At 38.5% G+C, this 12,722-nt stretch overlaps 2 protein-coding genes and 1 long non-coding RNA gene across 3 annotated transcripts; 2 read left to right on the forward strand and 1 right to left on the reverse strand.

The window, feature by feature from the left end:
• The first annotated feature begins 867 nt into the window (after positions 1 to 867).
• Positions 868 to 3,963, forward strand: LOC148850247 (microtubule-associated protein RP/EB family member 1C-like). Its single transcript, XM_088947851.1, has 7 exons — positions 868 to 1,433; positions 1,618 to 1,773; positions 1,922 to 2,028; positions 2,592 to 2,811; positions 2,891 to 3,004; positions 3,156 to 3,470; positions 3,635 to 3,963. The coding sequence occupies exons 1-6, from the start codon at positions 1,326 to 1,328 to the stop codon at positions 3,432 to 3,434; spliced, it is 984 nt and encodes a 327-aa protein (XP_088803977.1). The 5' UTR covers positions 868 to 1,325; the 3' UTR covers positions 3,435 to 3,470; positions 3,635 to 3,963.
• Positions 3,964 to 8,897: 4,934 nt separating this feature from the next.
• On the forward strand, positions 8,898 to 10,613 carry LOC148850248 (putative carbohydrate esterase At4g34215). Its single transcript, XM_088947868.1, has 2 exons — positions 8,898 to 9,838; positions 10,079 to 10,613. Exons 1-2 carry the CDS (start codon positions 9,284 to 9,286, stop codon positions 10,289 to 10,291), a joined length of 768 nt encoding a protein of 255 aa, XP_088803994.1. The 5' UTR covers positions 8,898 to 9,283; the 3' UTR covers positions 10,292 to 10,613.
• Positions 10,614 to 10,955: 342 nt separating this feature from the next.
• LOC148850249 (uncharacterized) lies at positions 10,956 to 12,010 on the reverse strand. Its single transcript, XR_016099978.1, has 2 exons — positions 11,864 to 12,010; positions 10,956 to 11,759 (listed from the first exon to the last, which is right to left on the reverse strand). It is a non-coding gene; the product is annotated as an uncharacterized LOC148850249 (long non-coding RNA).
• Between the last annotated feature and the right edge of the window lie 712 nt (positions 12,011 to 12,722).

Here is a 12,722-nt window from a genome sequence, read left to right on the forward strand (position 1 = left end):
TGCTAAATGGAGCTTGTGTCCATTAATCGAGTACGAATCTCTTCCCTATGCTCGGAACATCTTCTGTACTTTGTGTGTTGTAAGTTTGGATCTATTCCTCATAGAGTGCCTCACACGGACCTTACATCCCCATCTGACTATAAAATTGGGAGCATCTTTTGTCCTTTATTTTGTTATTCATGGGAGATGTTACTAATACACGGCAAAATAGACCTGTGAGGTGCATCCTGTGATTAATTTGTGATGTTCAAATTTTTATTCACAAAGCGAAAGATTCTAATGTGCCACGTGGCTTTTATTTTTGGGCACTTCAATCTAGGGTTGCAAACAATATCTAATTATTTGATCCTAAATTTGAATTTGATCCTATTAAGTATGATCCGAATTCAATTTATTTATAATTGGATCAAATATGGATGTACCCCTATCCGATCTGATATATATATATATATATATATATATATATATATATATATATATACTTAAAAGTATATTATTTATATAATTGAAGTTGATCTTAATGTTGAATTTTCACTAAATTGTCATATGTTATACAAGTAATTTTGAATGTTAACAAATCAAATTCGGATATAGGCAATATCGAATTCGATCCGATCCGTTCACAGCCCTGTTTCAGTCCACTAGTGATTCTACCCGCGAGGACGCTCCCAGTTTCCTTTTTAAAACCTTCTACCAGAAGCGACCATGTAGCTGAAGAATGTATCATCCCATCACATGGATGCCAGCTGTGTCTGTGGAAATGATAATTTTGGCTTTGGGTCAAAAATAACTGAAGGCGCGGCGGATTGGCTTTGCGCCTTTGCCCTAACAAAGGCCTTACCTTTTGTCTGAAACAATTCTGACTTCGGATTATCTGCCCGCGAGAATTCTGCCTACGCCTACGGACGACATACTACTCCGTGAATTGGGAATATCTCCCCTACAAGAGGATGAAATTATCTCTATACGTGAATGGACGTGGCAGAGTTTGTGTGTAAAAGAGATCCGGACTCAACAATTCTCCCCTGCTTCGACCCAGCCACGACACGCGCGGTTTATTAAGCGAACCAATCCCTTTATTTTCCATTACAAAATAGACCCGGTTAGGTCTGCTTCTAGTCTGGTCTCCCATCCGCTCAATTTGAATTGAAACAGGGATCCAGAATCCCGCTCGCCCACTCGCCCACTCGCCCCTCTCATTTTAAACAGCAGGAACCCTATCTCTCTTATTCTTCCCTTCTCCAATCATCCGTTTCTTTCTCCAATCACTTCCCAGAAAAAAGACGAGAGAGCAGAGAGAAGAAGATACTTGTACAGGTAGAATAATGGCGACCAATATCGGGATGATGGACTCTGCATACTTCGTTGGTAGATCAGAGATCCTTGCCTGGATTAACTCCACCCTCCAACTCAATCTTTCAAAAGTTGAAGAGGTTTGACTTCTACTTAAGGCCCTCTGGTTTTAAACCCTAACTATTAAAAAACCATGTAGAATTTTAAATATGTGATATGTATTAGTTATTTGTTTTTATTTTAACTGAAATTGCATGTAAAAAAATTCAAACATTTTCCGTTTCGATGAAACTGTTTCTGATCCACTGGGATTTATCCACACAGGCTGCCTCTGGTGCGATTCAGTGTCAACTAATGGACGCCGTCCATCCAGGGATTGTGCCGATGCACAAGGTCAACTTCGACGCCAAGACCGAGTACGAGATGATCCAGAATTACAAGGTCCTTCAGGATGTTTTCAATAAACTTAAGATTACAAAGGTACGTCTCTCTTTCTCTTGTATTCTAATTACTCTTGAGTCTTATCTGATATTTTAGTCTTTTATTGGAAGTTTTATCTCTTCTTTTATGGTTTGTTCGACGTTCTAGTCTCCTTCCTGATTTATATTTTTATGTTCCTGGGTATTAGCACATTGAGGTTAACAAGCTTGTGAAAGGAAGGCCTCTTGATAATCTGGAGTTCATGCAGTGGATGAAGAGATACTGTGATTCTGTCAATGGTGGACTCTTGAACAAGTAACCCTTCTTTATTGTTTCCATTCAATTTCTGGTTTGAAATTTTACTATTTTCATTTAATTTATATAATCATTTCCAGCAACCTATTTTTATTATTTCCTAGTTGCTAAGTTGGAATTACCAAAAAGAATTGAATTGCAAATTATAATAGTGCTTAAACATTTTACTTCACTAGTGCGATATAGATTACTTCAATTATTATATGTGTTCACTGCATTTTTATAATATTAGTTCTCTGTTGTGAACTGTGATTGAAAAGATGATATTTATAGATATAAGTTGTCCTAAATCAACTGGAAAGATAATTGCAACCTTGAGAAATGGTAAACGGCAACAGCTTTATGTTTCTGGTATCCTAGTTTCGCTTTTAATGATAAAGTATCTTTGTTCATTTTATTTACTGTGCTTTTTGCATTTCAGAAGACTGGAAGTTTAGAAAGAAATTCTTGGTTGCTTTGTTTTTGTACCTTTGGATTTCCTTGTACCAACCATTTTTGGTTTCTCTAACTAGGATAAAACATTCTAGCCTTCTGTATGTTTGATTAGTGATTTTATATTTCAGTTACAACGCTTTAGAAAGAAGGGAAGCTTGTAAAGGAGGAAAAGATGCAAGCAAGAGAACTGCACCCATGCAAGCTTCTACCAAGACATCAACTGCTGCTCCCAAAACTCAGTCCTCTCACAACACAAGAAGGAATGACCAATCTTCTGTCCACTCAACAAATCAACCAGTCAAGACCGGTAGACCTGTTTCTAGTGGGGGGCCGGATTATGATAAACAGGTGAAATGCTTTTGATGCAGAAGAGATGGAATGTTAATCTAAGATTGAACCTGATGATCTTACGTTAAATGTCATGCAGATCACTGAGCTGAAGCTGTCAGTAGATAGTCTGGAGAAGGAAAGAGACTTCTACTTTGAAAAATTGAGGGATATTGAGATGTTGTGTCAGTGTCCCGAGATTGAGCACTTACCTGTAATGTCTTATGATCCTTGTTCATGTGGAGTCCTTTTGAAATGGATTTCTAGTTTTCTACTAATACTAATAATAGTATTTTCTTGATGAGTAATACTAGTGATGGTATTTGTAAGCTTGTCATTAATTAATATATATTATTCTATTGCAGATTGTTGGTGCAATACAGAGGATACTATATGCTACTGTTGATAGTGCCTCAGTGGTGGCAGAAGCTCAAGCCATGATAGCCCAGCAGCAGAAACGACCAGAGCCCTTGAGTCCCATTCATGAGGGAGCAGAGGACATGCCCAAGATTGAAAGTCAGAAGAGAAAAAACATATTGACTCTTGAGGTTGATGCAGTTGCCAATTCAACATTGTCTCCAAGGCAAAGGATATCTGATGCCTCTGATGTTCATTGTAGTGGTTCTCCACTTGTGAGTTGCTGATAGTTCTTGCTGCCTGGAGGATTTTGATTCTTTCAGGTTAACAAGCTGGCTACCCCAATGCTAACTGTTGTAACTGTGCTGCAAAAGTTCATATTGTGCAGGATTGTTGTCCTGAGATGTTGTCATTTTTTTCTATTATTTCCTTATTTGGATAATAAACTCATCTCTTTCTTTTTTCCTTTTTTTTTTTCTGTTTTCAGGAGTACCTAACTACCAATTAGATGTTACTTTGTTGGAGGCTCAGTGATAAATTGTTGATAGAATATTTTGGGATGATCCGATCGGTTGCCTAGTCATATACAATTGAAAAGTATTGCTGTTGCAGCAATTTATTACTTTTACTTGACAGCCTTGGAAGAAATGGGTTTCTTTGAACATCAACTTGTTGATCATAGGAATTGCCCCATCTGCAAACAGTTGAAATTCCTTATTAGTAACTTGATTGGTTTTCTTTATTTCTCAAGTCTTGAATCTTTCATTTTTCACCACTATTAAATGCACTTTTATTCTCCTGTTGGAAGTTGGAACATGTTCGATATGATGCCTTTTTTTTTCCATAATGATTTTTCTTTGGTAGCATAATGAACTTTTCATTGTTACAGTAGTCAGCAAATAGCCTGGTTCTTATGCTTCCACAGGTGAAGTATGGAATAGAAGAAACTTCTATTCTTTTTTTCAATTTATGGACAGATTTGAAGTCTTAATTTTTTGGAGTCAAAAGTGGTTGTTTAATTTGTAATGGTGCTGAGAGTCTTTGTCAAGGGGCTATTGTTTGTGATGATAAAAGTTCAGTTATCCGTTGGACGCCCTAGCAACTCAATATGAAGGTGAAATTGAATAATGAGGTCCAATATATAATGTTACTAAATACTTCATTATAAACATCTGCATTTAGAAAAACAAATTGAAGCATTACCATAACAACAAACCCTTGGGTTTGCAGTTCTGATTAAACAACCAATTTTGCTACTTAGGTGGCGTTGGTAGCACTGAGCCGATCTCTGAGAAATCGTTGCTGTTCAGAGACTATTTTGTGTCTTTTTCAGGACATGATGTGGTCTTTCTTTTGTCGATTGTTCAAAACAATAGGATTGGGTCAAGAACTACTATCTGGTCTTGTTTTACAAGATCAAATGCAGGGAATTTTCTTCGGTGTCTTGGTTCATTGCATTGGTTTTCTGCATTGAGTTTCAAAAGTAGATTTGGTATAGGATTCTGGAAAACCTAATTTTATGAAATGTTTATTTTACCTGACTCCATCCAAATGGATGTTGTAGATTTTTTGATCGGTGGGTTTTGAAGTAATTCAAAGAGGCGGAAATTGCTATGAATTAATGGATGTGGTGACCGTACTTTGACATTGCATCCGTCGGAAGTCCTAATATCAGTTGTTGACATTTTCATACAAGTCTTATATGCATTCTTAAATCTTTTTGGTAGCATCAAAATCTTCATTCCGACTATGATACTGGAAAGTATCATGCCTAAAAGCGGATTACCAATCAGCTGGTATTTTATTCAAATTCAAGTGGATTTTCTAATTGGTTGAAGTTTTACTTATAAATATCGCAATGTTTTGATGTGTATTGACTAATGCGTATTGGATTAATTTAATGGTACAACAAATATTAAGAGTTTGAAGAAAACCCTGTTTTTAATCCATAGTAACCTTTCCCAAGTATTCTTAGTTTCAAATCTTGAAACCTGAAACCAAGTATAATTATGAATTGCTCTTAGACCTGGCAATTGGGTTGGGTTAAGACACTTAGGGTTGAATTTTGGGTTGGGTTTTTAAAACCCTAACTTTAAATGTTTGGGTCAGAGTTGGCTCATGGGTCAATTCAAGTTATTTGAAAAAAAAATGAAATTTTAAGAAAAAATACATGAAAATGCCAAAATTGAAAGAATTAATCTTCAAATTCCAAAAATATATTGAAAAACTTGAATATTTAACAATTCAAAGAATAAACAATAAAGAGTAAAGATTAAATAGTAAAAATTAAAGAATGTAAACTTCTAACAATGCATAAATAATCTCAATTAGACTTGACAATTTGGGTTAGCAAGTTGACCCATTACCCAACCCAGTTTTTTCCAAGTTGAATTGGGTTGTATCATTCTCAAATTTGGATAGCTAAATATGAAACCCTAACCCTGTTTTTTGGATTAAGTTGGATCAGGTTCGCTGGTTGGTTCAGCTTTTTGCTAGGTCTAATTTCTCCTTTGAAATGTTAAACATGCAATTATAGTGTATATCAATAATATTATGCTCAGACCAATGCTTAGGCTCCGTTTGGTTTGTGGGATGGGGATGAGAAAAAGGGAATATTTTAAAAATATTCCTTTTTTTTTTCTCATTTGTTTTGAGGGAAAGAGAGGGATGAGATGAGAAAAATGTGGGATGTCAAATCCGAAAGTCGTGGATTTGGGGTTACACCAAAATCGTGTGACCCCGGTGGAAAAATTTGAGAAACACAAGGGAGTGAGGAATGGCTTGTGTGGAGAATACAGAAGCAGGAGCTAGTTCGGTGGTAGAGACGTTTGAACCCAAAAGTAGGAGCTGGAGGGGTCACACCAAAACCTTTGGCAATATGCTACCTCTCCTTCCCCGTTTGAACCTAGAAGTAGGAGCTGGTTCAGCGATAGAGATGTTCGAACCTAGAAGCAGGAGTTGGAGGGGTTGCACCAAAACCATCGGTGATCTGCTACCTCCCCTTCCCCATTCGAACCCAAAAGTAGGAGCTGGTTCGGTGACAGACGTTCAAACCAAGAAGTAGGAGCTGGAGGGGTCGCACAAAAGCCATCGACAATTTTCTACCTCCCCTTCCCCGTTTGAACCCAAAAGCAGGAGCTAGTTCGATGAGATTTCACCAATGGCTCTGGTACTCTGGTGTACTTCTTCCCTTGCCGTCGAAAGAGATGTTCAACATAGGACTAACGAATGGAGAAGAGGATGGAGGGAGAAGGAGAGGAATATGCGAGTAACATTTAGAAATGGAGAGAGATGGGGGTTTGGTCTGCTGCTTCCTGTTAGTCCAAAGGTAGGAGATGATGAATAGTCACTCCCCTTCCTCCTTTTTCTTCTTCTTCCAAATAGGAAAAATAGGTTTCTCTTTAATTTGAATGGTCTGTTGTTATCGGTTAGTTCGAACTACTGTCTTTGGCGGCACAGTCCAATGGTAGGAGATGATGAACAATGCTTTTCCCATATATAAAACCAAACAATGGAAGTGTAAATTTTTACACTTTCCCATCCCATCCCATTCCACCAAAATCTTCCCACAAACCAAATGAAGCCTTAAATCTTCAACACAGTTGATGATCCCGGTTGCTAAGCCTGAGATGGTCACTAGGCAATCTGCATCCCTCCTAATGGAGGCCCGAGGTTTTAACCCTCTCCTGTCCTGTGTTATATGCATGGTTGACGTGACTCGTGAGAACAAAAAACCAAAGATTTGCAGGTTAAATGGGCAATGTCTTTCGGACCAGCCTTGAATGCACTACCCCTTCCTCAAAGACCAAATCTGCTGGTGCTGGTTGGTGTCCCGATGGTTTAGGAAATGAAGGCTCAGTTTGAAAAGAGTATAAATGCAAATATATACAGTGCAAATCTATACTAAATAATACAAAATATAAGTTTTATACTCTACATATTTGCATTTGTACCTCTTCCAAACTGAGCTGAAATAAATTGCTGGCGCTGGTCCGGGGACAATGCTTCAAAGGAATTAGTAGAAAGTGAAATAAATTCCTTAAACCTCTTATGAATTTTGTGACCTTCCTTTTAAGTTTGTTTTTACAACTAATCCTGAACTTCTTTGACAAAAGTAGATATCCAGAGTCCTCTAAAAAATTTTCGTGAAAAAGTCCAAAATACCCACGTATTTATTATTGAGACTTCTTTCAGAAAAAAAAAGAGAGTAAAACATAACAAACTTTATGAACAAAAAAGGAGTTTAAGGGAATGCTTGACACTGAAGCATTTCATAACCGTTCCTTTTCACAAGTGAACCCTATTTCACAAGCGTTCTGTTTCATATGATTTTTCTAAAAATACAAAAAAATGGGATGTAGGATGACGAGGCGTTTGAAGTGATTTGGGTTATTATTATAATTTATTTATAATGGCAACTATATGACATTGCAAAAAGAGTCAACTTTTTCAAATTTCAATATGCGGGATCCCCTTAGCGATTAAAGACCACCAAGGCAATTTAAGAAACTTCAATTTGATGTTTCAAAAAACCTCTCTTTTCCCGAATCCCCAATCTATCATTGCAAAAACGTTTTTTTAGAAGCAGATGATCAAAAAGCTGTTATTTTTCTAATTCCGTTTTTTTCTTGCTATGGCACTAAATCCATGCCAGCAGAATGAAAATGCTTGTGGAATGCATTGGTCCCAAACACTCTCTAAAACTAAAGTTGTGGTTTAATATATGAACAATTGATATGAAGAGAAAATTTGGAAAATGAATTAATTGGAAAAGTAGATTAAAAGGGTTTGAAGTAGGGCTGTTCATGGGTCGGGTTGGGTCGGTTTACTGTGGTTTTTCTAACCGACCCGACTTGATCGGGTTATCTGACATAGAAACCGAAACCGACCCAGTGTTAAGAAAAACCGACCTAGTCGGTTTGAGTTGGGTTGGGTCGGTTTCGGTTCTAAGTTCATCCCTGTGATAAAATCTTGCTAATTTTAAAAACAGTCATAGATTGAACATCATTTCAGCCATCTCCTATGATAAAATTTAAATGATAAGTTAATCACAAAAGTTGTTCATTAATCACTATTCACTAATCCAAAGTTTCTTGCAACCATTCAAAAACTAGGTGGCCTAATGGGCTTTAGAACTTCATGTTTGAACTAGGAACTAAGTCAGTTCAGTTCGGGTCGGTTTCGGTTTTTTTGTGTGAAAACCGAAACCGACCCGAATCACCGGTTTAAGAATTTGCACAACCCGAAAGCGACCCGTACTGATGAAAACCCAGTAGACTCGGGTTGGGTCAGTCTAGTTTGGTCGGTTTGGTCAGGTTGGGCCTTCTTATGAACAGCCCTAGTTTGAAGTAGCTATTAACTTGAAGAAAAAAAATGGAAAATGAAACATTTTAGTCAGACATAAACTGTATGGGTATTTTGGACATTATCGTGACCCTGCTAAGATTCTATCAGAGGAATTTACTTGCAACTGTGTTAGAAAATTCAGAAGACGTAATTACAATTATTAAACCAATTTATCCAATAAAAAAAGAGAAAATTATAGATTAGTACCCTGTATTTTGGGCCTAGTCTCTTTGGCCTCCAAACTTCAAAATGTGCCAATCAAATACATAAAGTCCTAAAATGTGGCAATTTAATATAAACCATTAAGTGACATGTGAAAGGATACAAATGGCCTTTACCTGTCATCTAATTTTCTTTATCAACCATCAAATGCACAAATCTTTTAGAAGCTAGTAAAGAAAAGCAATTAGTCAAAAACCGATATATTGCTTTGGTTCAATCTTGATTGTTGAGAAAGAAATAATAGTGTTGAAGGATAATTTTGATATTTCAAAAAACTCTAAGTTGTACATATCACAAATATGATGGAGATATCTGACGGAGTGCTAAAGGCAGGGATTAAACTGGCATGCTTTGGAGTTTAGGTAATAAATTTGTACGTTTTGAAGTTGAGGGATGAAAGTGAGACTAGCCTCAAAATAAATAGTACTGGTCTTACATTTTCCCAAAATAGAGAGGCACATTTTCGATGTAGGCTTTTGTCTTCAATCCCTCGGTTTCCAACTCGTTCACTCCCTCCCGTTACTTTGAGAATTCATCGAACCAGACTAAACACAGTTTGGGGGAGAAGATGGGAAGCAGTAGCTCGAAGCAGAATGTAGTCTCCGGTGGCAACAAACAAATTTTTATCTTATCCGGTCAGAGCAATATGGCTGGACGAGGAGGCGTAACCCAAGGAAAGAAATGGGACGGGATTGTTCCACCTGAGTGCCGCCCTGATCCTTGTCTCCTCCGATTCAACGCCAAGCTGCATTGGGAGGAGGCCCATGAGCCCCTTCACTCCGATATTGACGCCAAGAAGACGTGCGGGGTCGGACCTGGGATGTCCTTCGCCAATGGCATCCGGGCGCGTAATTCGAGGGTAGGAGTGGTGGGTCTGGTACCGTGTGCGGTGGGAGGAACGGCGATAAAGGAGTGGGAGAGAGGGAAGCACCTCTACGATAACATGGTGAGAAGGGCCAGAGAGTCCGTCAAAGGGGGCGGCCAGCTGAAGGCTCTGCTTTGGTACCAAGGGGAGAGCGATACCTCCTCCCAACACGATGCCGATTCTTACAAATCCAACATGGAGAAATTCATCCTCGATGTTCGTGCCGATCTCCAATCCCCGTCGCTTCCGGTCATCCAGGTTCGTAACTCGATATCTTTTAGTCTCACAGTCACCTACCTCTAACTCGTGACTCGGAACACTTTGATCTGAGTCAACTATTCGATTCGGTACTCGAATCCCACTGCATTAAGATGCTGGCTCGAAATTTTGAATCGATCCATTTAAGTTAAAAAAAAACCAGTAGCGACTCGGTATGTTATGTGTGAATGTATATTAGTCCGGGATGCCCTTGGATGAACAGAGTGAATCATTATGCAGGTAGCGATTGCATCTGGAGACGGTCGATTCATAGAGAAGGTAAGAGAAGCGCAACTGGGAATCAAACTACCCAATGTTTACTGCGTTGATGCGAAGGGATTGACGCTGAAGGAAGATAATCTCCACCTAACGACGGAGGCCCAGGTCCTGCTGGGAAACATGTTGGCTGATACTTATCTCACCCACTTCGCACCCAGCACTACTGCTGATTAGATTAGATCATTAGAGTTAGACCTTTCACATTAGGCTTTTGGGGTTTTACTGGTTCACTGAAGATTTCCAAATAACTACAGATTATTGATTCTGGAGTGGTAGTAGTAGTCGTCGTCGTCTTTACTCTTTATGCAAGAATGGACAAAGGACAATGGCATTGGGGTCCACTACTTCACTTGAAGAATTTGGCCAGTGAGGCCTTTGTGTCAATCCCTCCTTCCACGAAGGATGCAAGTTGTTGTTAGTTTCTTATGTGTCTTGTGTGGACATTAATTAGCCAATTTAGCTGTATAATTTGCAATGTGGGCTTAATCTTTACTCACGTCACGTATATCACAGCCGTTTGAAACGTATCTTTCATATGATTTGGGTCTTCCATATGGTTTCTCAATATCAAAGCAATAATGCGTTTTACATTTAAATAGGATTAGTTGATGGCTGGTATTGGACATTATTATTATTAGGAGCAATTACTAGCTGAGGACAATCTCTGTTCATTCTGAAATCAATTATAATGTTTATATTGGTAATAAAATATAGGATAAATTTTTTAAACTTGTAATTTAGTTAATTGACTAATTATATCTTTATTTTAAAATTGATTAATTCTACTTCTACTGTTTTAATACTTTCATAAATCATTCAAATATGCATCACGCGACTGTTATTATTTTCAAAAATATCTAATTTACCCTTCTTATAACCATTCAAATCGCCTATAATCTACAAGTCGGCGACATTCTCGTGCAAGAAGCTTCCTTCCCGAAAAATCAATGACAGTCTATATCTTGCCATCACGAAAAAAAATAAAAACTGAAACCCCCACAGATACAAGTTTCACATTCAGTGAAGCAACAAACTGCCAATGTGCCGGAAACCAAAATGGTCTCGGTGATCATCGGTGAGCTTCGAGGTGAGGTCGGCATGGTATTTCAAGCGGTTACGATGGCGTGGCGTCAGATCTTGACGGACATTCGTGAGCAGCAGTTCCGAACAGAGCGGCGGTGACAACGAAGCCTTGCAGCGGTTCCGAATAGAACAATAACGGATGTTGTTCTGCTCTCCCATCTCTTCCCCCCTCTCTCTCTCCTTCCTGGTCGAATCTTGCGGACGAAGCCTCACCATACCTGTTTACAAGTTTCACATTTAGTGAAGCAACAAACTGACAATGTGGTGTTTCGGAAATCAAAACGGTCTCGACAATCATCAGCGAGCTTTGAGGCGAGGTCGGCATAGTATTTCAAGCAGTTCCGATGGCGTGGCGTCAGACCCTGACGGACATTCGTGAGCAGAGGTGGACGAGGGGCGGCGGTGGAGTCGACGGACATTCGTGAGCAGCGGTTCCGAACAGAGCGGCGGTGGCAACGAAGCCTTGCAGCGGTTCCGACTCTCTCTTTCTGCTCCGCCCGTGAAGTTGACATTTGGGAGATAGATACGTGTTGGAATTGTACATCGGAAATAATGTAATCTGTACGTTCGCGGAAAGAAATTAAAAAACAGATAATAATAGAGAAAGAAAAAAAAAAAAAAAGATAGAACATCAGATTTATGTGTTTCGGCCAGAATGCCTACATCCACGGGCAGCACCTCGGAGCATGAGAAAATACAAATATGACTTCATCAAAATCACAACCGTACCCGATATTCAATACACCCAAACACAATATTCCTCTAGACACATTGTATACACTATACATTGAAATAAAATAGAATATGTTTTGAACTAACATAGGAGGGACCCCTATTTATACTTGAGCTTAGGGTATAATGGGGTTTTTAAAAATTTTCTTCATAATTAAGCAAACAATAAAATGGTGTGCCACCGTTCAATATGGTGGGTTCAGCTTGGTGGGCTATCGATTGTAAATTCGGTGAGCCATCGACTAGCCCACCTTTTTTACTTTTTAACATTCTCCCACTTGAAGACAATTTTCATAGTGAAAAAACATGTTCGAGAATAGTTGTCGATCATTTCTTGCTATGTGGCTTCAAGTCCCAGAAAAGTTCTGCACCAGATGAACTTCTCTCTCATCATCGGCTTTGTCAATATATCAGCAACGTTATTGTTAGTGTGGATCTTTTGTAACGAGATATGTCCATCTTTAACTATCTCACGAACAAAGTGGTACTGTACATCAATGTGTTTAGTCCGTGCATGAAAGACTGGATTTCTTGCTAAGTGTAATGCGCTTTGACTATCACAATGAACAATCACCACTTCTTTCTTGATGTTGAATTCATCAAACAACCTCTTTAGCCAAATATTTTCTTTGCATGCTTGTATAGCTGACATATATTTTGTTTTTGTTGTAGATAAGGCTACTATAGATTGTAATTTTGATACCCAGCTCACTACACCATTAGCTAAAAAAAACACATAATCAGTAGTTGATTTTCTATTATCGCGATCTCCTGCATAGTTTGCATCCAC

Source organism: Nelumbo lutea, chromosome 5 (genome assembly GCF_056320005.1).
Source record: "Nelumbo lutea isolate HS-2025 chromosome 5, American lotus-T2T, whole genome shotgun sequence".
Taxonomy (NCBI): domain Eukaryota; kingdom Viridiplantae; phylum Streptophyta; class Magnoliopsida; order Proteales; family Nelumbonaceae; genus Nelumbo; species Nelumbo lutea.

Bases quoted from the DNA above. Each gene is read 5' to 3' on its own strand.
- LOC148850248 (XM_088947868.1), top strand. From the start codon at position 9,284: ATGGGAAGCAGTAGCTCGAAGCAGAATGTAGTCTCCGGTGGCAACAAA. The intron at 9,839-10,078 runs GTTCGTAACTCG...ATCATTATGCAG, and splicing joins CGTCGCTTCCGGTCATCCAG to GTAGCGATTGCATCTGGAGA.
- LOC148850247 (XM_088947851.1), top strand. From the start codon at position 1,326: ATGGCGACCAATATCGGGATGATGGACTCTGCATACTTCGTTGGTAGA. The intron at 1,434-1,617 runs GTTTGACTTCTA...TTATCCACACAG, and splicing joins ATCTTTCAAAAGTTGAAGAG to GCTGCCTCTGGTGCGATTCA. The intron at 1,774-1,921 runs GTACGTCTCTCT...CCTGGGTATTAG, and splicing joins ATAAACTTAAGATTACAAAG to CACATTGAGGTTAACAAGCT.